Source organism: Rhipicephalus sanguineus, chromosome 4, assembly GCF_013339695.2.
Source record: "Rhipicephalus sanguineus isolate Rsan-2018 chromosome 4, BIME_Rsan_1.4, whole genome shotgun sequence".
NCBI lineage: Eukaryota > Metazoa > Arthropoda > Arachnida > Ixodida > Ixodidae > Rhipicephalus > Rhipicephalus sanguineus.
This window is the reverse complement of record NC_051179.1, coordinates 200,828,228-200,852,093: the sequence shown is the minus strand read 5'-3', so window position 1 is coordinate 200,852,093 and position 23,866 is coordinate 200,828,228. Positions and strand designations below refer to the sequence as shown.

General features: G+C 48.0%; 1 protein-coding gene and 1 pseudogene across 2 annotated transcripts in view; both read left to right on the top strand.

The window, feature by feature from the left end:
- Positions 1 to 215: 215 nt before the first annotated feature.
- Positions 216 to 23,866, top strand: part of LOC119391026 (phosphatidylinositol transfer protein alpha isoform) — a 129,599-nt gene continuing 105,948 nt past the window's right edge. Inside the window, exons 1-3 of one of the 2 annotated variants that reach the window (XM_037658731.2) lie at positions 216 to 499; positions 759 to 789; positions 954 to 1,295. In XM_037658731.2, the coding sequence (XP_037514659.1) occupies positions 483 to 499; positions 759 to 789; positions 954 to 1,295 (390 nt within the window). In that variant the 5' untranslated portion in view covers positions 216 to 482. The remainder of the gene's footprint in view (positions 500 to 758; positions 790 to 953; positions 1,296 to 23,866) is intronic. The other variant, XM_037658732.2, reaches the window with a different exon arrangement.
- LOC125758172 (tigger transposable element-derived protein 6-like) lies at positions 20,864 to 22,728 on the top strand (annotated as a pseudogene).

The following is a 23,866-nucleotide window of genomic DNA, read 5'->3' as shown; positions in this document are numbered from 1 at the left end:
CGTCTTGCGACGTGCGCCAGTCGCCTCTTTTACCATCGCTCGCCGTGATTACCACATCTCTATTGAAGTCGCATGTGACGCCGAAACAAAATGACCATGGCCTTCGGGCGTTTTCTGCCGTGGGGCGGGCACATGCGTGCATTGGCGTTGAACACGACACGAAACACCGTATCCAAGTGACGTCTAGGATGACGCACCCTTCGCGATAGTCGGAAGATGGCGCTTCGCGTATCGATTGTTCTGCAGTTCGGGCCGCCTTGAAGTGGAGGAAGACGACAGCGGGCTTTTTATGGCTTCGAATGAAATCTAGCCGCGTAGAAATTGGCGGTACACCGAGCAGACTGAGCCAGCAGTGAGGGCGGCTGACGCTAGGGGTGCTAGCTTGTCATTTCCCCCAGGTCACAGCCGGCCTCTTCCCCGAGTGACGTAGTCCTCCCTCAGCCGCCCGACCTATGCGACGCTGCTGCTGAGCCGCCGCCGCGATGCTCATCAAGGAATTGTAAGTAGCGCGCACACAATTCTCGCTGTGGCCCGTCGAGCGAACCGAGGGTCAAGTGGCTTGGGAAAGCTCGAGTGCCGGCCGCGAGCGTAGTTTCCGAGCCGGCGCTCAGCGGCGACTTTCAATGGGCCGCGGGGGTGGCGGCGCATCCCTTCCGCTGCGGGTGTCACGACTCGCGGTCTTTCGCCGACGGGCCGCAGCTTTTGCGATTGCATCGCAGCCGGGTTTCTCACCACCGTTTCCCCTTCTCTGGTTGCAGTCGCGTCGTTCTTCCCATTACCGTGGAAGAGGTAAGCCGGCGTTCTTCCGAGTCGGCGTGGCCGCGGAGCGCGCGCACGCCGCCTGACCGGATGATGCCTGCTTGGCACACCGACTGACCGGCCGGTGCCGTGCGCGCGCTCCGACGTCACGGCGTTTCCGGGGTTGAGTCTCAACTCGTTGTTGGTGGCCGCAGTACCAGGTGGCCCAGCTGTACTCGGTGGCTGAGGCGAGCAAGAACGAGACGGGCGGCGGTGAGGGCATCGAGGTGATCAAGAATGAGCCGTTCGAGGGCAAGGAGCTGCTGGGCGGCAAGTACAACAAGGGCCAGTACACCTACAAGATCTACCACCTGGAGAGCAAGGTGCCGCCGTTCATCCGCATGCTGATGCCCAAGGGCTCGCTGGCCGTGCACGAAGAGGCCTGGAACGCCTACCCCTACTGCCGCACCGTGCTCACCAACCCGGACTACATGGCCGGCAACTTCACCCTCTGCATCGAGACCATGCACGCGCCCGACAACGGAAACCAGGAGAACGTACGTACGGCTGCGGTGTTTTCAGCTGTGTTTTCAGCCTTGGTACATTGGGTTGAAGGCGGTCCCTGTAGTTCTGTCCAGGTTGTCTGAATTCTATTCTAGTTGCCCTTTTACGGTGCACATTTTAAACATCTTTTCACACTTGTCTTGTGGTCTAATGGGGATGGCAGTAAAGGGGCACCACTGGTAATCATTCTGATGGATCACTTTCCAGAATTCTGTGTCAAGAAATGGCTTCAAAGCAGGGAATCGCTTCGCTGGCCTATCCGGGGAAGGCACCCTGAAAGTGGGAAAAGGATAGCGGCATCAATGCCTTGACTGCTTGCACGGGGTTGTATTGGGTAGCTTTAACGAATGGGATGAATACGTAACAGAACGCATATTTACAAAAGTACGTAGGTTGATTTCACACCCACTGCTTGTCTGCCTCGAGTTATCCACATTTGTAATGCTCTCTGGTGATGAAAGCACCGTTGCGGTGCTTTCTACAATGCAGTAGTTTTGGTCTGGAAGCACCCCTCCTCAGTGAGCAGGTCAAAGATGCTGGGGTGTCACCAAGCTAGCGCAATAATTTGAAGGGTAGAGAAGCTGCTCTGATGACTCTCCATGGGGACCAGAGGAGGACCGGCGAGCCCAGTGCTTCTGTGCATCGTAATGAATATTTGAAATTTTGTGACATGCACGCTGATGAACTGCGTAAGCTCGTGGCATGTTCAATAAATGATGTAGCGGCTGGAGGAACCAGTGTATCAAATTATAGTGCATTATGTTGGTGCATTTGTAGAGAGAATGGTGAAATACTCACCACGTTGCCGAGAGTTCTGCACAAAGGTAACAGACGAGTTGTAGCGAAGGTAACTAACTCTTGCACCACACTCATCTTTGTCACTGTGAAGAGCACTAAATTTATCCGTGCCCGTGTCTCTCTGTGACGTGATATTCAGGTGACATTAATCAGTGCCCATGTAAGAAAATAGTAAAATCTTAAATTTTTATTTTCATTTTGAGTGTTACACAATTCTTTTTAGTCCATAGATGATTGCAGTTTGCCAAATTGCCGATGCAGCCTGTTTTTTGTTGCCTGGATACTCGAGGATTTCATGTATTGTCTGTGTGCGCAGTGTTTCTTGGCACAGATGCCACAGTATTGTATCAGCTATGGCCTGGCTATTACCAGGGAAAATATGTTGCATCTGCAGGCATCAAAAAGCAAGTTGGATAGACGGTAATCTGCGGCACACTGTGCAAGATTACCAAAGTGCTCTTTGAAGGGCCAGTAAACAGGCCCAGACTTTTTTTTACACTCCACAGGCAGAGCACACTTATACATAAGCCTGCAGCGATCACATTTTGCGAGTATCAGTGCTGCTCAGACGTATCTCAAGAAACAGCTCGCACACCCCTTGCCCACGCCGTGAAAATATTGACGTCATAGCGTTGGAGCTCGGTTCGTAGAAATGCCGGTGTCTGCGGTGCCCTTGATTGTGAGCGAAAAAGCAGCGTTGGCCGTGAGCAAAAATGTGAGGTAGATGCCAATGGAGATAGGAGGGTATTTGCACTGTGGCTTTCTTTTGGGCACAGCTCGGGTCTCCACCGAGAAGCCAAGGCCAGCTAGCAATTGGGAAGGCAGTAGTTGAGTGTGTTCAACTCTTAAAGGTGAAGGGTCCCCCAGTTTTTGAATAACTAGCATTATAGTTAGTTTTTGGTTTAAGCAGGGACACTGGACCTTAAAATGCTTTTTTAAATTCTTGATTGAGTTTGATAAAACTTGCTGATTTTATGCGTGTTTGCATGCCGATTTCAAATATGCAATTATTTCTGTCGTACAATATGTATTTCTATTACACAAAACATTTCATGCTCCTTTTTGGCAGCAATATTTTTCCTAAACAGAGGGAGTTTCAAAGTAAATCAGCATATCACAATAATCTGGAATAAGAACAGTACGCAATAAAACAAACGCATGTCACTTTAACAAAAGTTGGGCTATGCTGAAGATTTGTGAGTGAAATCCACAGACTCGCTTGCAAATGACCAAGACAAAGACAAGTATGGACCAAGTGCTGTGGCTGGATAAGACGCTCACTCACTGTCACACTTGATGTAGTTAAACATAGTTTCCGTACCGCATCCAGCAAACTTAATAATTTTCATCTGCAGCAAGAAACCCGCAGGCATGAAAGTCATCGTTGAAGGCGACCAGAACATGTTGCTGCTTCGTCGTATAATCGCCGTCGCAAGGATAATTTTGAAACTGTACTGCGGTGAGGCACGGGTAATTATGGCTAACTTCGTCCAGGAATATAGTCACCTCAACAAAGGCAACAAAATCACAACCGTAGAAGCCACATCTAGAAATGCCTTCGTCCTCTTGGATTCTACTGAACTAGCCTCCGATATATAATTAATCTAAATCTTCCCAGGCATAAGAAACAACTAAGAGCAATACAGAAAAATAGGGGGACCCTTAAAGGGACACTAAAGGCAAATATTAAGTCGACGTTGATTGTTGAAATAGCGGTCCAGAAACCTCGTAGTGCTGCTTTTGTGCCAAGGAAGTGCTTATTTTGAAATAAAATCACGTTTTTAGATGGTCCACATCGCGTTAGCGCGCTTCAAATCTCCCGCCTGAAAATGACTTTCATACGTCACTGCTGCCGTGCCCAACGTTGCCCGCTTTTACTGCGCGGCCACCGACACTAGTAGCAGCCGAGCGGAATTAGCGGGACCTACAGTAGCAACAACGGCGCTGCGGCAAAGACTTGCTCGGATGGGCACATTCAAAGCCTTCACCAAGTTGCGGTTGGTCTCGTAATCCTCAGTACGAAAGTGCAGCGAGCACACACGCAGAAGTTTTGACTGTTTAGCACACTGGCGCAATGGCATGACACTAAGCCCCTTCGAGCGTAAGGGTTCATTCCGCGGCACCCAGTGAAAAGACACACCGGTTTCCTTGCTGCAGCACTGGCGTTGTGCACCATTCGGGCATCCGGCAATATCACACGCATGCGGCATTTTGTCGAAGTTTCTGTCAGAGCGACTTTCACGAGCGCGCAAAACACGCACGGCAGTACGCGATCCCGAAACTACCACTGAGACGGGCGAGGCGCAGTTCGGCGAAAATGGAACCTTTGAACCACACGCGCCGTTCCCCATGGCAACGCCACGGAGGTTTTGTTTTCCATGAATCAAGCGGAAACGAACAAACAGCATTTTATTACGTCTTTTGATGCTCAGAATGTTCTTTTTTTACTGCTGCTAGTTTAATTACTAGCGATTTATTGTAGGCCGACTTCCATACGTCATCGGGATCACTTCGAAAATGTCCCACTCGTGGCGCTCGTCATGTGATACATTTAGCTTAATTTCTCGGTAAGTAGGGCACTGCTGTTGATAATATTGCCGTTTTAGAAGTTGTCATACTTTGGGCTTTCACTCTGACATAAATTGTTATTTGCATTTAGTGTCCCTTTAACCCTTTGTATCCCATGGCCAATCCAGCTGCGCAAGTAAATATTTTTTTGCGTATATGCAACTACAATACATACGAAAGTGGGAATAAACCAAAACATAGGAAGTTTTAGCTTTAGTTCTACAAGAAAACAAGTGTCCACATATGTGGACGCTGGGAACACCAGTTACACTGGGTCCATCATCCTTCTTCATCGTACATGGGAACTTTGCTTGCCGACGGCTCTGTTCCAACACAATAATCACTATCATCATCACTACTTACCATAATCAACGCCATCATCAGTTCAACGCGTTCATCATCGTCATCATCATCATCATATTATTATTATTATTATTATTATTATTATTATTATCATTATTATCATCATCATCATAAAGGGTCACGTGGCCGATGGCTAACGGCTCTGATTCAACGCCTTCATCATCACCATCATTATCACCATTGAAGGCCCATCTGCTTGCCCACCGCTCTACTTCAACGTGTTCGTCATCATCTTTATCGTGGTTCATCATCATTACCAGTGTGTTCATGGTTACGTTCAAACTGAATGCTTTCATCATCAGCAGTAGCATTTTTCATAAGGCATTTGCTTGTTGATGGCTCTACTTCAACGTGGCAATTACCGGTGCCCTCCAAATGGGATCATTCGATTCTGCTAGTCAGCTCGAAAATTATGGCATGTATGTCTTCATCACTTAATCCACGTCCCGAATAAAGCAAATAAATTCTAAATAACTTCTACAGGGCGTGTTTAGCTATATCACTGATAATGTTTTGGGTAGAGCCGCACGGCAACAAAGCGGGTCTTACTACCATGCGGCGTTCTATCAGCTTTTTACACGAACTCGGTATGCCTGGTGTCCACAAACGTGGACGCCGCAGTGACAACTCAACTTGCAAAACTTTGGTCGCTCACAGTGCAACAAAAGTCACACAAAGACAAGATAAACCCTTCCTTTTCTCGAATAAATCTCAATAATATAAAAACTCTTACGAATTTAGAGTGAACATATAAAAAATATGTAGGCATACACCTCAACAGGCGACTTGTGAAGAACGCCATTGTTCTGTGCGCACTTACCGCTGTTTGTGCACAGAAGTGGACACATATAGATGTTTTTATGAAATTCTGAAGTAATGCCAACATTTCAAATCGATCTTTAAGGCAATTCGTTGGCTAGCCAGATCCCACTTTACTGATATGTTTTGTCCACATATGTGGACGCTGGGATACAAATGGTTAAACAAATGGTTAAGAGTTGAATGCGATAGCAATACCCGCACGCATGTGCACGCATGTGCACGCACGACATACCTGTAGTAAAGGTAAAGGCTCTTCAACAGCACTTTTATGACAACAGTGTTCGTTGTGCCCAAAGTACGAGCGAGTACAGTAAAAGCTTGTTAATTCGAACTGATGGCCCGGCACAGCCTTGTGTATTTCTATGGAGGAAAACTCCCGATATTTCAAACGTGATGGTATCCACAATGGTTAATTTCAAGTGGGAGCCCAATGTGCTGCAAAACCAAAGCAAATTTATTAGAGATGCAAAACATCGGCATTTCTCGGCAGATGAGAATTCGGATGCTTTGCTGGAGCTCTTGGACAAGCTGCAAACGAGGCTCATTGAGTTGCGACTGAAGAAGCGCAAGCAAATGCAAATTATTGACTACTTTTAATTTTGATTGCATTAGCTATGCCATGTAAATGAATGTGTTTTGGAGCATAAATAGCGTCGTACATTTCAACATGAAGGTTCGCTGCTAACATGAATGCATGCCGGTGCTTGTTCCTGGCGTATCACTGACTGATCAAATTATTCTGTTTGCTTTTAGAGCTCCATGAACTTCATTTACGAAATCACCTGCCACAAATGAGTATAGTAGTGCCTAATTTGCGATAACGAATCCAGAGGTGGCTTCTTTAGGTTCTGTCTGTGCAGTGTCCGTTCATTCTAGTGCCCGCCCGCTAATTCACACTCCGCTTAATTCGAACTTTAACTGTTTTGTGTGCTGGTGCACAAGAGGGAAACGAGTGCCGTTCATTCCGTAGCAAATTATTTAGGGGTTTCCATAAAAGTGTGGTTAATGTTTGCTACTTAGTTGTCCGAATTGGTTTTTTGAACTCGTTTATCGCATTCATGAGATATGCATTCAGTCGAGTCTGTTTGTATAATCTGGTTCATCATCCACTTTTTTTTGCAAGTACATGCCGAGCTTTCTTGAGTACCGACTACCATGTTTGTGGCTGATAAAATAAATAAACCACAATGCACGTAGCACTGTTATATCATACGATGAAAAAATCTGTAAACAGGGGGTGGGTGGCTCGAGCACCCACCCCCTGTTTACGCTTCCATCTTCCACTTCCTGCCGTTTTTTGTTATATCATACGGAACATGATCAAAAATGGCTGTAATACACGAGGGTTGTACCAAAGTAAGGTTCCCACTCGGCTACAGCCTCGAGGGAACGTGCTAGGCTAAATCCGACAACGGTGCCGTGCGCAGTGGTTCCCCCTCTCTCGAGTCCGCCCGTCCACTATTCGCTACGTCGCTCAGTGTTCGCTCGGCAGCCGTCAGAGACGGAAGTGTTGATTGCCGCTCCCACCAAGTGCGAGGTTCGAGCAGTAACCAGTTTTCTCCACGCAAGGAAGCTACCGCCCGTGGAGATCCATCGGCAACTGACTGAGGTTTATGGGGAAGAGTGCACGTCCGTTCGGCAGGTCCGATAAATGGTGCAAGGCTTTTGCTGAGGGTCGCACGGAAGTTCAAGATGAAGAACGGAGTGGAAGACCGTTGGTTTCGGATGCGATTGTCCAGAAGATGAACATTGACCTGCTCAAAGATCGGAGGGTCACTGTCTGTGAACTTGTTGAACGCATTTCTGAAGCTTCCCACGGCACAATTGAAAGAACTTTAACAGAAACGTTGGGTTATTGCAAGGCTCGCTGGGTCCCCCGGATGCTGACTGACTGACACGAGGAGCAACGCCTTGACTGCACTTGCAAGTTTCTTCAACAATGTGAGGGGGGAGGCAATGAGGAGAAGTTCTTGGACTCTGTCGTCATGGGTGATGAAACGCGGCTGTTTCGTTACAGCCCCGAAACAAAACAACAATCTCGTCAGTGGCATCACTCTGGTTCACCGCCACCAAAGAAATTCGAACAAACGCAGTCGGCAGGAAAAGTTACGGCGACTGTGTTTTGGGATCGGAAGGGGGTACTAGTTGATTTCGTGCAAGCTGGGACGACAGTAAACTCGGACAGATATTGTGAAACATTGATAAACTCCGGCAAGCAATGCAGAATCGCCGGAGAGGACGACTGACAGAGGGAGTAGTGCTTCTTCACAACAGCACTCATCAAACAGGAGCTTCTGAAGAAATTAGGGTGGACTGTTATGCCCCATCCCCCGTACAACCCAGACTTAGCCCCCAGCGATCGTCGCCGCTTCCCCAAGGTAAAGGAACACTTAGGTGGCAAACGCTACGAGAGCAACGATCAAGTCCGAGTAGAGGTCACACACTTCCTCAGCGGGTTGGCGGGAGACTTCTTCGACTTGGGAATACAAAAACTGGAGCACAGTCTTCAAAAGTGTGTCGAAAAAAATGGAGACCATGTTGAAAAATAGGCAATATTATAAGTTTTTCAATGCTGTATAAATTAATAACAATAAACAATGTTTTCTATTTGTAAAAAATGTGGAAACCTTGCTTTTGGTACAACCCTCTTATATGAGTGTGCAACGCTTCGCTTGTACATTTAACATTATTTCGATTTCTGTGGCGTTGCTTCAGCACCTTTGAACTTTCACAGCTGAAAATGTTTGACAATTTTTTGAAACATAAAACAGTATATCTTCATATTGTTTGTAAACACAAAATGTATTGAAAACCATACTTTTTCATCAGATCTCGTCATACATCCCAAAAAGTCTACGGATGCTAGTGGATTCAACAGGACCCTTGTCACCATGTTTGCGGAAATTCACTTGAAATGGCTTGCAAATTTCTTGTCTGCTCTTCACATGAAAATAACAAATTGTCATATATATATGGTTGATTACCGGTGTGGCTAATATCTCGACAAATGAAGCTGGCAATAATAGGCCACAGCTGAAATTTTCTTTTTACTGAAAAAAATGAAACAATTAACTTGCGGTGATCTCAATCTCAATGCAAGCTATATGTTGAGGCGTGACTTCTACTTTGCTTGTTGTTTTTTTTTTAGAAGGGTCAAGCGATGACTACGTTCTTAAATTTACACATAGTACCATGCAAATCCGCGACTATTGCAGAACTGTGGGACAGTTAAGCACATGGGTCTTTGTCAATAATATGTAAAAAAGAGGCGATATATAAATAAACACATGAAATGAACTACCAGGAGACGAGCGTGGACTCTCGCAGCAGCGAGGTCGGTGCCTGGACAGCGGCTCACATCAGAAGAGCAAAGCAGATGGTTTTATGGCTAGTCCAGGCTGGAAGTCAACACGGAAGCAAAAATCGGCTCATATGCCAGAGGCATTATCCCCTTCAGTGGCGGTGTGTACAACTGTACACATCAATTTGGAGGCACGTCACGCACCGCGTCTTTCTTCAAATGGCTTGAAATTCAGTGTGCACATTCGTGCATGCTTCCTTAGTGGACAACTAGCGGTCAATTAACTTCATTGTGCTGCATATTGCCGCAGAGGATCACTTTGCTGGAGACACTACCATGTTGGACGATCGTTCGACGTGCCGCGCTCCAGGACCAACGTCAAGAGTATTTTTTTTTGTCATCACTTGAAACGAATGCAACCAAAAAACAAACTGTGCATGCATTTTGGGCCTAATATTTCATTATTTTTATGCAAGGATTGAAGCTTACTGATTGCAGAATAATTAGATATTTAATTACGCGCGAATTAACATTAATTACTGAAACTCACACAAAGCAACACATTCCTTCATTTTCTTTCTTGGAATGTAATACTGAGTGCCTTGGAATCATGCCATGCGAATTTGATTCATTTGCAGACAGTGCACCATAATTCGCACTTGAAGGGGTTATGTAACAATAGGAATAAAAATAGCGTCAAAAAGAATAATGAAGGATAGTGTAAGTAAAGTACTGCATTATTTTATTGCCTACTGTAGCACTTTGTAAAGCGACCCATCTCACCTTGTTCCTGTGAGTGTGAATATGCACGCCAGCCTCTCAAGGCCTGTGTTGGCTGCTATGCATATTCGTCTAAAAGAGACCCTGGCCATCTCGCACCAGCCGCTTTTCCGCATTCTTTGTCTACTTGTTCTGCTCATCTAAGATTGGGTCTGTGCGCCGTTCTGAAAGTTACAACAGACAGCCTCAATGAAAGGGATGCGCACACTTTTCACGGCGACAATGCCACATGGCACCATGGTGCAGTGCGCAACTACGTGACGAGAGAGCAGTAAAGAAACAGTGGGAACCGGTGACAGAGGTGCTGCAGAGTAAAAGGCGGGAATCTGAAAGGACAAACTAAGAGCTAAATGAAGAATTTTGATGCTTTTGGGCAAGTTAGAACACCTCAAGTTTCATCTCTGGCTGGGGAAGACTGAAAATTCTTCAATAGCTGCAACTATCGTCAAGCAGAAGCAGTAATTAACTGATATGTACGCTAGACCGAGAGACTCGTGCACTCCAGTGCAGCGCACACCTCATCCCAAGGGCACTCGCGACACCTGTGCCCCTCCGGTGACTAGCCCTGTCACACCGGTCTTGGAGCACGCGGTAGGCCACACCGTGTGCGTTTCCATCCAGTAGCCATGGTGTGGGCATATTGTTTTTATTATGCGCTATTGATAAATTGCGGCCACGTTGACCTATTCTTACACACTGACGTGGGGTGAACATGCTCCGATTGAAGTTTGTGCACGGCGTGCACTTTTTTCTAAAAGCATCCTTATAGTAGCAGGTTTTCGTGACAATAAAAAAGTATTGCCATAAGATAAGGTGCTGCTCATCTCGAAATGTTTTGGCACCTTTCTACTCTAGCTTTGACGTGGCCATCGGGTGGAGCTATTGCGGAGATAAGGTCTGCGCACATCGGTGCTCTTTTATATATAAGAATTTATTGACACGGTGACAGATGTCACAATGGCATTGGGTTGGTACTGAGAGACAGATGGGGGATGTAGAAACAAATGCAATATTTCAGATTTTTTTGTGCTTGGGCAGCCTGTGCTGTCGTGATGTGGCTGCGCTTCTGGTATGCTGTGAAAATGTTGGCAGCCAGCTGTAACTAGGTTTTTAAAAAATGAAGTAATTTTTTGAGGGGCTCATGTCTTTGTTAGACACAACCGAATGAAACCAACAGTCGAGGCAAGCATAGGTTGTTTTTAACTGTAGTAATTCGACAAAAATTGGAACGAATAAAAGTGGACGAAACAACAAAGGCTTGTGGGTTTGGGCCGCACTGACGCAAGGGGTGTTCTTTTCGTCAACTTTTATTCATTCCACTTTGTTGTAATGTAGCACTACACTACGATTAAAAACAATATCCCTTAGGCTTTCCTTGGCTCTGTCATATTATCACAAGAAAGGTAGTTTTATATTTGGATGTTAATGCAAATTTCGAGCAGCTTGCAAGGGTGGTTCTTGCTGCATTGAACACGGACACGAGTACTTGTGTCTTGTCGTACCAACTAGCCCAATCCTGTTGTTGGTTAAGTTACTACATGTGTGGAAGTATTACTTTTTGCTGAGACGGTCGTGTCTACAGTGGACGTGTAGGCACAGCCCAACTGGTCCACAATTAACCAGCTGCAGTCCCAATAGAGTGAGAGAGATTCTGCATGCTCTGCAAAGTGAGCTGTTTGTGAGCGCACATTTCACTTGACCAGTCTTGGAATGTGTGTGCCAGTCGTAGCTTTTATAGGCTCATTCTTCGTGTACAGTGGCATGCAAGGCTTAATGGAGCAGAATAATGTTTGCAGTTAGCTGCTGTGAAGTATTTGGGTCCATACCATGCTTTATTTATTCTCCGCCTCACCGAGGCATTGCGGAGGGCTTTGGGTTACGTATGTAAATATAATTAAAGGAATAAAACATTAGTGCCAAATTGTAAATGTAGAATATGAAACAACCTCACAGGGGCGTCTGTGCAAGCAGGCCTTTGGTGTGTAGCCACACCACGGACCCGAGCTAACAAGGGGTTTCACCCTTCCCACGCCTAGCCGTGCGTGGCTGTGCGTGCGTGTTCGGGGATATGGGGATCCTGGGGGTTGAGCCGACGTCGGGTGATTGGACCATTAAGCTCCCCCCCCCCCCCCCCCTGGCAGAGGCAACACACCCCTTTGGCCCCGGCTTCACGTAGACGGCACCCCTGGGCTGACCCACCCAGGGGAGACCGGCGGTCACTTTTTCCTGTCTCTCTCTCTCCCCTTATCTTCGTCTTTACCTCTCACTCAATCTTTCCTGTCCTCTGCTCTCTTCCATTTACTTCTGCTTTTCCTGGTGGCAAGGGTTAACCTTGTGTGGCTATCCTACCTAGGGTAAACCATATTCGGTTATAGGAACGGCGCACTACTGGCATTGCGCAGACTTGTTCACATGTTCTGCCACGTCACCTCGTTGGGCTCCGTGGTGGGTTGTAGGCACCGTTTCCGAACAAATTACTTTTTCATGGGAACCTTCAACCCTTCTTCAACCGATCGTGCCCCGAAAAGGGTACGCACCGACGCAACATCACTCTCCCGTCCTAAAAGCAAAGAAACATTTCCGAAATTTCACGTGCTTCACTGCAAGCAACCGACGACAAAAGCTAGAGCTATTTCACCATTCCTAGTGGCCAAGAGCCTAAAAGAGACGATTGGAGCCGGTTTCAAGGCCACAAAGACGGCAAGTGGGGATCTGCTGCTCGAACTAAAAGACAAAGAACGGTTCAACAAACTCGCACGCCTAGTAGCTTTTGGTAACGTACCTGTATCTGTAAGTCCACACCGAACCGTGAACACAGTCAAAGGCGTAGTGTCGGACGAAGACTCGACGACATTAAACGAAGACGAACTCCTCGATGGATGGAGGGACCGAGGTGTAATCCTTGTGCAACAAATCAAAATCAGACGGAACAACAACGAAATCGCAACGAAGCATCTAATAATTACCTTCAGTTCAACCACACTACCCGAGACTCTTGAAACCGGCTATGTGAAACTTCATGTCCGACCGTATATCCCTAACCCTGAGGCGTTGCTTCAAGTGCCAGAGATTTGGTCACGGATCGCAGAGCTGCCGAGAGCAGCTTATTTGCGCTAAGTGTGGCACCATCGGCCGCAGTACTGATGATTGCAGGAATGACGAGGTCCATTGTGCAAACTGCGACGGCAGTCACCCCGCATACTCCAGAGCTTGCCCGGCCTGGAAGAAAGGAAAGGAAATAATCACTGTAAAGGTAAAGGAAAATATATCATTCCGCGAAGCAAGACAATGGATTTTATCGACATTCCCACTGAAAACATCCTTCGCCGAAGGGATGCAACGAGGGGTGGCATCACTAAGGCCCCTGGCAGTTGCCCGGACCACGCCTAGTGTGCCGAGGCTAACGCCACTTGCCCCTACGGCGGGAGCAGCCGGTGCTGCCCTGCCGACTGTTGCTCGGTCCACACCGGTGGCCTCCACAAGACCTGGCAGCAGCCGGGTCAAAGAAGAGGCCAAGGGGGTGCCGTCGACCTCCGGCTTGGTGGGGGCGAAGACTTCGTTGACCGTGGCGAAGTCTACACTACGGAAACACCGCTCGGTAGAGCGACTGCCTGTCGCCTCTGAAGAGGTGATGGACACTACTGGTCCACCGGTGCAGGCTGTGCCGAAGGAGCGGTGAGAATCCCTCAACCGCTCCAAAAAACAAAACCCTAATCACGGGGCCTGATAAAGGCTCTGTAAAATAAGTGACTCTCCTTTCTTGCGACACACAGCACACGTACACTTTCAACATGGACACAATATTACAGTGGAACATTAGAGGGCTGTTACACAATCTAGACGATATTCAAGAACTCCTCAGTATATTGAGTCCGAAGGTGCTCCGTGTACAGGAGACACTTAAATTCCAAACACAAATTTCCTACGTCACTATGTAGTTTTCCGGAAAGACCGCCAGGATGCTGTCGCGTCATCTGCCGGTGTGGAAATTATACTGGACAGAATAGTAGCATGCCAGCAGTTTCCACTCCAAACGGCACTGGAGGCAGTGGCTATACTCGCAAACAAGCTTATATATAACTATCTGTTCTGTATACATACCTCCTCATTACCAGCTACACAAACACGAATTCCAATCAATTATAGACGACTTGCCAGAGCCTTACCTCGTTCTCGGCGATTTTAATGCTCACAGCAGCCTGTGGGGCGACTCTCGCACTGACGCGCGAGGCCGCCTCATTGAGAATTTCCTTTTTTTCCACAGGCGCATGTTTACTGAACAAGAAAAAACCCACATTTCTTAGCCTTGGGAGCAAATCTTATTCAGCGATTGATCTTAGTATCGTCTCTCCATCGATTTTACCTGATTTTAACTGGGAAGTGGTTAAAAACCCTTACGGGAGTGACCACTTCCCAATACTCCTCAAAACACAAAAACAAAATGAATCTTCACCCCAGGCTCCTCGGTGGAAGCTTGACAAAGCCATTTGGGAGGAGTTTCACAAACTTACAAAGATCTCGTGGGCAGACATTTCTTCTTTTAGTATTGACGCTGCTCTTAGATGTATACCAGAAATAACTAGGGGAACAAGCAAGCGTCGTGTTCCCTGGCGGAACGACGAGTGCCGCAAGGCTCAGAGGCAACAGAATAAAGCGTTAGGCCTTTGCGCGATTCTCCCACAGCCGAGAATCTTATAAATTTCAAACAGATCAAATCGCAAGGCCGCAGAATGCGCCGGCAGGCTAGAAGGGACAGATGGCAGAAGTTCATATGGAAGGTATGGAATAGCGTGAAGAAAGTACGAGGTGTGCAAGCCTTGTCAGTGCCCTTGGTGCACACCGAGGGGGAAAGCCTGAGAGACGAAGCAGACTCTCTGGGAGCACCCTTCGAATTCATATCAAGTCCACAAACTATTCTGAAACCTTCCAAAGGTACAGAACGAGGTTGGAGTGACAGAAGTTAGAAAGAAAATCTAAAAATAACGAAGCATACAACCAACCGTTCCGCTTAGCAGAGCTGCAGGCAGCACTGAACTGCTGCAACAAATTTGCCCCAGGTTCTTATCGTATTATATAGGATACGTTAAAACACTTCTCTCACGAAACACAAAAAACACTACTTTCCCTCTACAATTCCATATAGTTTTCTGGCGAGATCCCTACCTCCTGGAAGAGGCTATTGTGATACCTATTTTGAAAGAGGGAAAGGGTCCATACTCTGTCACTAGTTACAGACCCATCGCACTAACGAGTTGCCTGTGTAAAGTCTTCGAAAAAATTATAAACTGCCGGTTAAAGGGGCCCTGCAACACCTTCCTTAGTTATATTGGAATAGTCTCATTATTGACGTATGACTCTTCACGAGTCATATGCCGCAAAAATTTTTCGAATCCGTCAAGTCTAAGTGGTGTTACCAAATTATAGAGATCACGTTCCGCAGCTTTCTTCCTCAACTCAACGCTGCGAACGCGCGGAGAGCTAGGCAGCGAGTCGAGGGAGGGAGCGCAGACGAGCGAGGCTCCGCCCAAGAGCGCCAGCGGAAATTTTTTCTTCATTTTTTTCTCTCTTAGAGTTACTGTATATGCTACCTTTAGGTAGCAGAGTTGCGCCAAGGTACGCCATCTTGGGCTCCGAAGTCTTGCGGCAAAGCCACTCACCACCCGCGTAGGAGCCGCGCTCGCTTGACAGAGTAACAGTGTTGATTTAAACAGACCTTCATGGGGCTTTTATTGCGCTCGTCACATTCTAAAACAGTGAACGCAAGCAAATATACAAAAAAGTAATATTGCGTCGTGCGGGTATACAGGCGAGAATTCTCAGTCTTTTCTGTTCACTTTTTTTAACGCATTCACCCTCCTCTAGGTGGCGCCACCGCCCCAGCTTGGGCACGTAAGCGCTATTCCACTGAACTAAAACACGCTGTCCACAAGGAACGTTTGCAGCACGGTAACGATATTCCCTTAACCCCCGCTATCACGCTAACGCTAAACTAATAACTATGTAATAACAGCAGCGCCGATGTCAACCGCCCTTGAGCCGCCGGAATCTACGAAGTGTCGGCGTCGCCTGCGATTAAGTGTTGGCAGTGTTGGCTTCTCCGCAGCGCAAAGGAGCCACCTATGACCACGTGATGGCGCTCGGCGAATAGCGTTGCTGGAATCATCCAAGGCAGAGCGAGCGGCGTCCGGAAAACAGTGGCGCAACTCTGCTACCTAAAGGTAGCATATACAGTAACTCTATTCTCTCTGACGTCTGGGCGCAACCACGTGGTCTGTGCCGCCACTTCCGGTCGGCTTGCGTCGTTCTCGTCGAGCGGAGCCGTATCGCGCGTGCTTGAAAACTGCGCGTCGGTTTGGTAATGTTGGGTGTGCACCTCGAACGCCGTAGTGTTTTCATCGCTTTGCCAACCATGGAAGCAAACCTGCGCGCTCGTTTGGAACGAATGACAGCTGAGATCGGTTTCGGCCCATACTCCGATACACCGCCTCGTAAGACGGCACTGGCAGACGACCCCGAAGCGCCGCCATTACCGGACGCCAGCATTGTTATCGGAGACGTGCTGCACGGCTGCCTCGGTCGGTCGTGAGAACGTGCCGACGATGCAGTTCCCAGCTGACGAGGCAACACTCGAACGGCTGCCACTCTCAACGGCAACCGGCGATGGTCAAAAGCACAGAAATATTCACGTTTTCGGCACTGCGCATGGCGAAGAAAACAGAACCACGCAACTACGAGCAGACGAGCTGTCGGTGAGACCGGAAGTGCTAATATTACCGTAAAAACCCGCATATAGCTCGGACCCGCATATAGTCCGGGGTGTAATTCGGGGATAGCAAACGTGAGAAAAAAAGTTTTCACCCGAATATAGTCCGAGGAAAATGGAAAAAATGCATTTATTGACATTTCATTCATCGTCGTCGTCGGACGCACTCTCTTCCGAAGCTCCCTTGTCGGAAATGTTCTCCCACAGCACATCATCCTCAGTGCCATCAAGCGCGTTGGAGATGGAGCACTTTTTGAAGGCGCGGCAAACGAGTGCCTCTGGAATGCAGGCCCAAGCATCGACTACCCACGAGCAGAGCATCGCTGGCGAGGCCCGTTTCAGCCGTCCGGCAGGGGTCACTTCTGGTTCTCCGGACCTCATCCACTCCACGTACAGGCGCTTGACATGGTCCTTAAATGGCTTATTAAGGCACACATCAAGCGGCTGCAGCTGTGATGTCATCCCTCCCGGGATGACGACGAGCTCGGTGCGGGAGTCGCGCAGCAGTCGCTTTACGGAGTCGGCCAGGTGACACCGAAACGCGTCGAGCACAAGCATCGAAGGGAGCCCCAGCAGTGCTCCGGGCCGTCGACACCACACGGACTTTATCCAGTCAAGGACTAACGATTCGTCCATCCACCCCTTGTCCTGGCAGCGGACGACGACATTTTTCGGGAACTTCTCCCCCTTCGGCAGCGTCTTTCGTTTGAACACCACGTAGGGTGGCAGCTTGCGACCGTCAGCCGTGCAGGATAACATTACAGTCACCCGCGTTTTTTCGTTTCCAGTCGACCGCACGATAACTTGCCTGGAGTCTTTTTGATGCACCGTCAGCGCCGAGGGCATATCCAGGTAGACCGGCGTCTGATCCGCGTTGCCGATCTGGCCCAGCTGAAAGGGGACTGCCTTTCGCAACGCAATTATGTACCTTTGAAAAGCCACGAGGTGCTCTTCGTAGCTCTCTGGTAGCTTCTGGGAGATCGACGTACGCCGACGTAGGGAGAACCCAGCGCGGCGCATGAAGCGAGACACCCAATGCTTGCTCGCTTTGAAATCCTCCGGCTGAATGCCTTTGTCTCGAGCGATCTCCCTTGCCTTCGCTTGTAGCAGCTCGATGTTGACAGCGAGATGTGCAGCTCGCTGCTCCCGCACAAAGTCTGTGAGTTCTCGTTCCACGTCAGGAAATGCTCCATTTTTTGGTCCGCGGAAACTTTTTCGCTGGCCGCTGCATGCAAAGAGGGCTTCCTTCTGCTTCCGCCAACCGCGAATGCTCCGCTCGTTGACTCCGAACTGCCGCTCCGCGGCACAGTTGCCGATGGTTTCGGCAGCAGCGATAACTTTTCTTTTAAAAGCAGCAGAGTACTGCCTGCGCGGTCCTGACATGGCGTAAAATCACAGGAGCAAAATCGAGGCCGTCGTTATGGGCACCAAGTTGAAGCAAAGGCCACTGACCAACTGACCAGTTAAGACTAACGCCGCTAACACTACCTAGCGCAGAAGCGCGCAGACAGCTGATGATGATGATAGCACCGCGCTATGCCGAAACCGAAACTGAATTTGGGCCGAAAATTCTTGGGACCCGCATATAGTACGGGGCCGAAATTTCGCACCCTAAAATCTAGAAAAAAACCCCGGGCTATACGCGGGTTTTTACGGTAATGTTTGTTCGGTGTTTTTAACGCGTTAACAGAATATAAACATACATATTATCTACTTATTGAACTCAAAATTAACAACGAAAGTAATAATGAGGGTGTTATCGTGATTATAACATCAGCCAATGGTGGAACTGCCGACAATCGCGTCATATTTTGCGGACTAATACATCATTTGTCGAGAGAAGAGGGAGCGATTTTCAGCTGACTTTGAGAATTTATTGTAAATTCCAGGCCGTGCGCATCGCTATAATATTTGGCTCGCGTGTTCTCGGGAGCCTCGACTACCGATTGGCAGCGCTTTTTGAGCATGCTCGAAAAGTGTTGCAGGGCCCCTTTAATATATTTCCTCGAAAAAACAAATTACTTGACCCGTACCAGTGCGGATTCAGAGAAGCTCGATCCACAACTGACCACTTAATACGCATTGAGGCTGAAATTCACGAAGCATTTGTTCGTAAGCAGTTTTTTCTCTCGGTATTCCTCGACATGGAAAAGGCCTACAATACGACTTGGCGCTTTGGAATACTGAGAGATCTCTCACATTTAGGTGTAAGAGGCAGAATGCTGACCATAATAGAAAACTATTTGTCCGATTGCACTTTCCGTGTCGAATAGGGAAGTGTGTTGTCACGAGCATTTGTCCAGGAAACTGGAGTGCCGCAGGGTGGTGTCCTCAGTTGTACGTGTACGTGGATGACGTACAGATGGGTTTTAAATCTTGTAATCTTTCAATGTGTGAGCGGCAGGTACAATTGGGATGTTAAAGCCCAGATATTATCGATATTGAGCAGCATGTACAACTTGGTTTGAACGAGGTTGCCAAATGGGCAGACAAGAATGGGTTCAACATAAATTCATGAAGAAGCACATGCGTCCTGTTCTCTAGAAACGGAGGTCTGCACCCTGATCCTGACATTGACCTGTACAGTCTGCGGCTACCTGTCCGTCCAAATGGAGCACAAATTCTTAGGCGTAATATTAGACTCCAAACTGACATTCGTGCCACACATTAAATATATTAGGGAGAAGTGCATGAAAACGATTAATGTTTTAAAGGTGTTGTCCCACACTATATGGGGTAGTGACAATAAGTGTCTTATAAATTTGTAGAAAAGCCTCATACGCACACGCCTAGATTATGGGGTCATAGTATATCAGTCGGCGACACCAACCACTTTAAAAATGCTCGACCCTGTCCACCATCTAGGCATTTGCCTATCTACGGGTGCTTTTAGGACGAGCCCCGTAGAAAGCCTATACGTGGAATCAAACGAGTGGTCGCTTCATTTGCAGAGAGCCTACATTTCCTCCGTATATTTTTTGAAAGTCAATGCTAACAGTGAACATCCCGCATATTGTGTTATAAATGATCTGTCTAGTTCTCGCCTCTTTCGCAGCCATCCTGCATTGAGAGAGCCCTACTCACTGCGCGTACGATGTCTTGCCGAGGAAGTGGGAGTCCCACTCTTTGAGCACCACGTGATGACTGTACAGCTGCCACCATGGCAGTGGCAGATTATAGACTGCGATGTATCTTTCATGGAAGTCACGAAGCATGCACCAGTGACACACATCCGCATGTACTTCCTCAAACTACAACTGAAATATTCTTACCCTGAACTTTTTACAGACGCTTCAAAGTCTGACGAAGGTGTGTCATACGCCGCAGTCGGTCCATCCTTCTCTGATGCTGGTGTTCTTCACCCCAACATGAGCATTTTCACAACGGAGGCCTATGCGATACTTGCCGCTGTTTTAATTAAACACATGAAAGAATCCAAATTACACTACGCAGTTATATACAGTCTTTCACATTTCCCATCTGCATGAACCATGTGACATCAAACCCGCAGCGCGTATATCGCTCAGGACAAGCCACCCACTGCAGGTTTCACTAATGCGTGCTCGAACATCAACATTTTCAGCATCATTTTTTCTCCGCACGGCAAAAGACTGGAACGACCTCCCTCCTGCCATTGTCGACATAACATGTCCATCTTATTTGCACAACACGTGACTGACCATATTCTGTCAAGTAGCCTCCGAGTATGATTTTGTTTTCAATAAAGTTTAAGTGTGTTAATTTATATGTATGTTTTGTAAAAATACGAAGAAATGTACAGAATTGTAACCCATGTATTACTTAATATATTTGTTATGTGAACATGTTTATCCCACCCCTTATGTAATACCCCCCCGGGGGTCTTTAAGGAAAATAAACTGACTGACTGACTGACTGACAGTCGAGCCCGACTATATCGAACCCGTTTATATCAAATTATTCTGTATATCGAACAATTTCTAAACACGGTAAATTTACATTGAGAATATATAGCAAAAGTTACTGTTACATCGAACGAAAATAGCAACGACAACCGATATATCAAACTCCATGTGCCTCAAAAGTGCCCCAGCAAGTTGGCTTTCCCTCGCGGTGGCGGGGAAAACTGCCGGCGCCGCCCTAGAAAAAGTGGTTTAGACCCGGTTGTGCACGGGCGAACACCCCCCTGCAAGAAATGATCCTGGCCCGCTCGCAGCGCTTACAGCCAATCACAGCCCGCCGTGCTTTCTCCGAGGCACGGAGGCGGCAGAAGTGAGCGCCATTTTTTCTTTCTTTATGCTTGTGTGCCTGCTGCTGCCTGTTTTCCTCGAGTCCTCATTCAGCGTGGTCCGTGCTGGTGGTGTTGCCTGTTGGTGCTCTGTGAACTTTATTGGTGCGCTGCCGTCATGGCTTGTGCAAAGAGGCAGAATTTGCCATTCGCCGCGAAACTCGAAATCATAAATCGGGTCGAGTGCGGTGAAAAGAAGTCAGACGTCACCGCCGCGTACAAAATTCCAAGGAGCACCTTGAGTACTATCCTGAAGAACAAGGCAGACATCAGGGCCAAGTCGGACAAAAGGCCAGGTGTCTGTGGCGCCCGACGTGTGCGCACTGCTGTGTACGAAGATGTTGAAGCGGCCGTTTACAAATGGTTTGTGGGCGTTCAGTCGCGAAACATCCTGGTGTCCGGCCCTATGATCGAGCAGAAAGCCAAGGACCTTGCTTTCCTGCTTGGCAGGAACGATTTCCAAGGCGGTTCAGGCTGGCTCCAACGGTTCAAAGAATGGCACAACATCGTTGGCAAAGCTGTTACAGGTGAAAGTAGAGCGGCGGACCTGGACAGCGTAGACAAATGGCTCTAGGAAAACTGGCGAGATATCGCAGCAAGATATCAAGCCCAAGATATCTTGAATGCGGATGAAACCGCTCTATTTTGGCAAATGTTGCCAAACAAGACACTTGCGTGTCGTGGCGACAAGACTTGTGGCGGCAAGGCAAACAAAGCTCGTGTGTCCGTGCTGTTGGCAGCTAATTTAGACGGATCGAAAAAGCTTCGACCTCTGGTAATCGGGAAAAGCACGGCACTGCGGTGTTTTCGAAATGTGCTGTCGCTTCCAGTTACCTACCGAGCAAACTCAGAAGCGTGGATGACCGGGGAGCTTTTCGGCAGGTGGCTATCGTCGTGGAATGATGATTTGGTAGGCGAAAATCGCAAGGTGTGCCTGCTCGTGGACAGTTGTTCATCGCACCACTGCAGTACGACCTTCAGCAACATCGAGCTGCGTTTTTTGCCCCCAAACACTACGTCTGTACTGCAACCACTGGATCAAGGCGTTATACGCGCACTGAAAGCCGGCTGTCGGAAGCGCCTGGTGGAGAGGCTGCTGCAGAACCTTCGTGTCGGCAGGGAGCTTAAGATCGACTTGCTCGGAGCTCTTTCTATGTTGAGTAGATCGTGGGCAGATGTCACGAAGGAGACGATCCAGAACTGCTTTAGGCATGCCGGCTTCCGCATGCCTGGTGATGACACCCCAAATTCCGATGACAGCACTGAAGACACCGCAGGTGTTTCCGCTGAAGTTTGGAGCGAGCTGGCAGAGTTCCCGGGAGCTATCAACGGATCGACATTCGACGAGTTCGTCAGTGCGGACGATGATGTCGCCATCATGGGTGAGCTACAAGATGAGGACTACGTTGCAGACGTCGTGCCGACCACGAGCCAAAGCAACAACAATAAGGAAATTGACGATGGCCCATTGCCTACATCCTCCGAAGTGATTAGTGCACTTGCGTTGGTCCAGCGCTATTGCGTGAATGTGGAAGCTTGCGGCCTCAGCTGCTCCTACTCGTTGGACAACGTGGAGGCGTGCGTGCTGTCGCAGGCAGCGAAGTCGTTGACACAGAAGAAAATCCAGGGCTATTTTGTTCCAAAGTAGGGCACGCAAGTAAGCCACCATATTAATAAAGTACTTTTCTTATTGTTATGTGCCTTTGTGTCAAAATCCTATAGCGGGCCTATATCGAATTATGCCATATATCGAACTAATAAACATTTTTTGGCGAATTCGATATACCCGTGTTCGACTGTACTCTGATTCCTTAAGCGTTGTGAAAGCTTTGAGGACTCTCAAAACGCACAAAAATCCTGTCGTCGTCACGCTCTACTCACCACTATGCACACTCTACGCAGTTAAACAGCATGTGGTGGTGTGCTGGGTGCCAGGGCACCGCGAGATTGAAGGTAATGTGTTAGCGGACGAACTGGCACATCCGCCCTTCGAAAGAGCACTGATTCACCCATAGCTGTCCCTGTAACGGACCTGAAACCTCTGCTAAAGAAAACACTCTGGGCTTACTGGCAGCGGTTATGGGACGGTGAAATACACAATCAACTACATGTCATAAAACCCTGTCTTGGAAATTGGCCACCAGTATCGAAGTCACGCTGCACAGAGGTCACACTTAGCCGATTAAGGATAGGACACACACACACAGCACACAGTCATACCTTTTGTCCCGTAATGATCCGCCCATATGCGAGAGGTGCGGTGAACCGCTTGCCATGCTTCACATTCTGATGCAATGCAAACAATTAGACGCTATTAGAAGGAAACACTTTCCGCTGCCCTACCGGCAGAAAGTACCACTCCACCCGTCGATGTTCATAGGTCGAGAGCCGCTGTTTAAACATCAGTAATTGCTTTCATTCTTTAAGGATGTGGATGACTTTCACGTCATTTACCCAGGCATTCCGTAGCATGGCCTTCTAACAGAGGCTGCTGCTGCGGTAGTTACACCTAACAAAAGCACCTGCCTCGCAGCCCTTGGACTCTAGGGCTTTGACGAGGCATTTGTGCTCATTCCATGTACCCGCACTTCCATTATTACAACCACTCGCCATTCATTCTCGTGACACACATTTCACGTGGTTTTAATTCTTATATGTTTTACCCGCCTTTTGCGCGAGGAATTTTAAGGACCTTTTACAGCCACTTACCATAATCATTGTCCACATTCTTTACCATGTCCTGGCACTCTTTGGCCAACAAATGGCCCTTGCGCCAACAAACATCGTATATCATCATCATTTTCAATAAGTGATCATGCCGCTTCAAAGCAGGTACTCACCGAAGAGCTGACTTTCCTAAGCCGACCGAAAGAAGCATTACTACCATGTTGTACACAGCAAA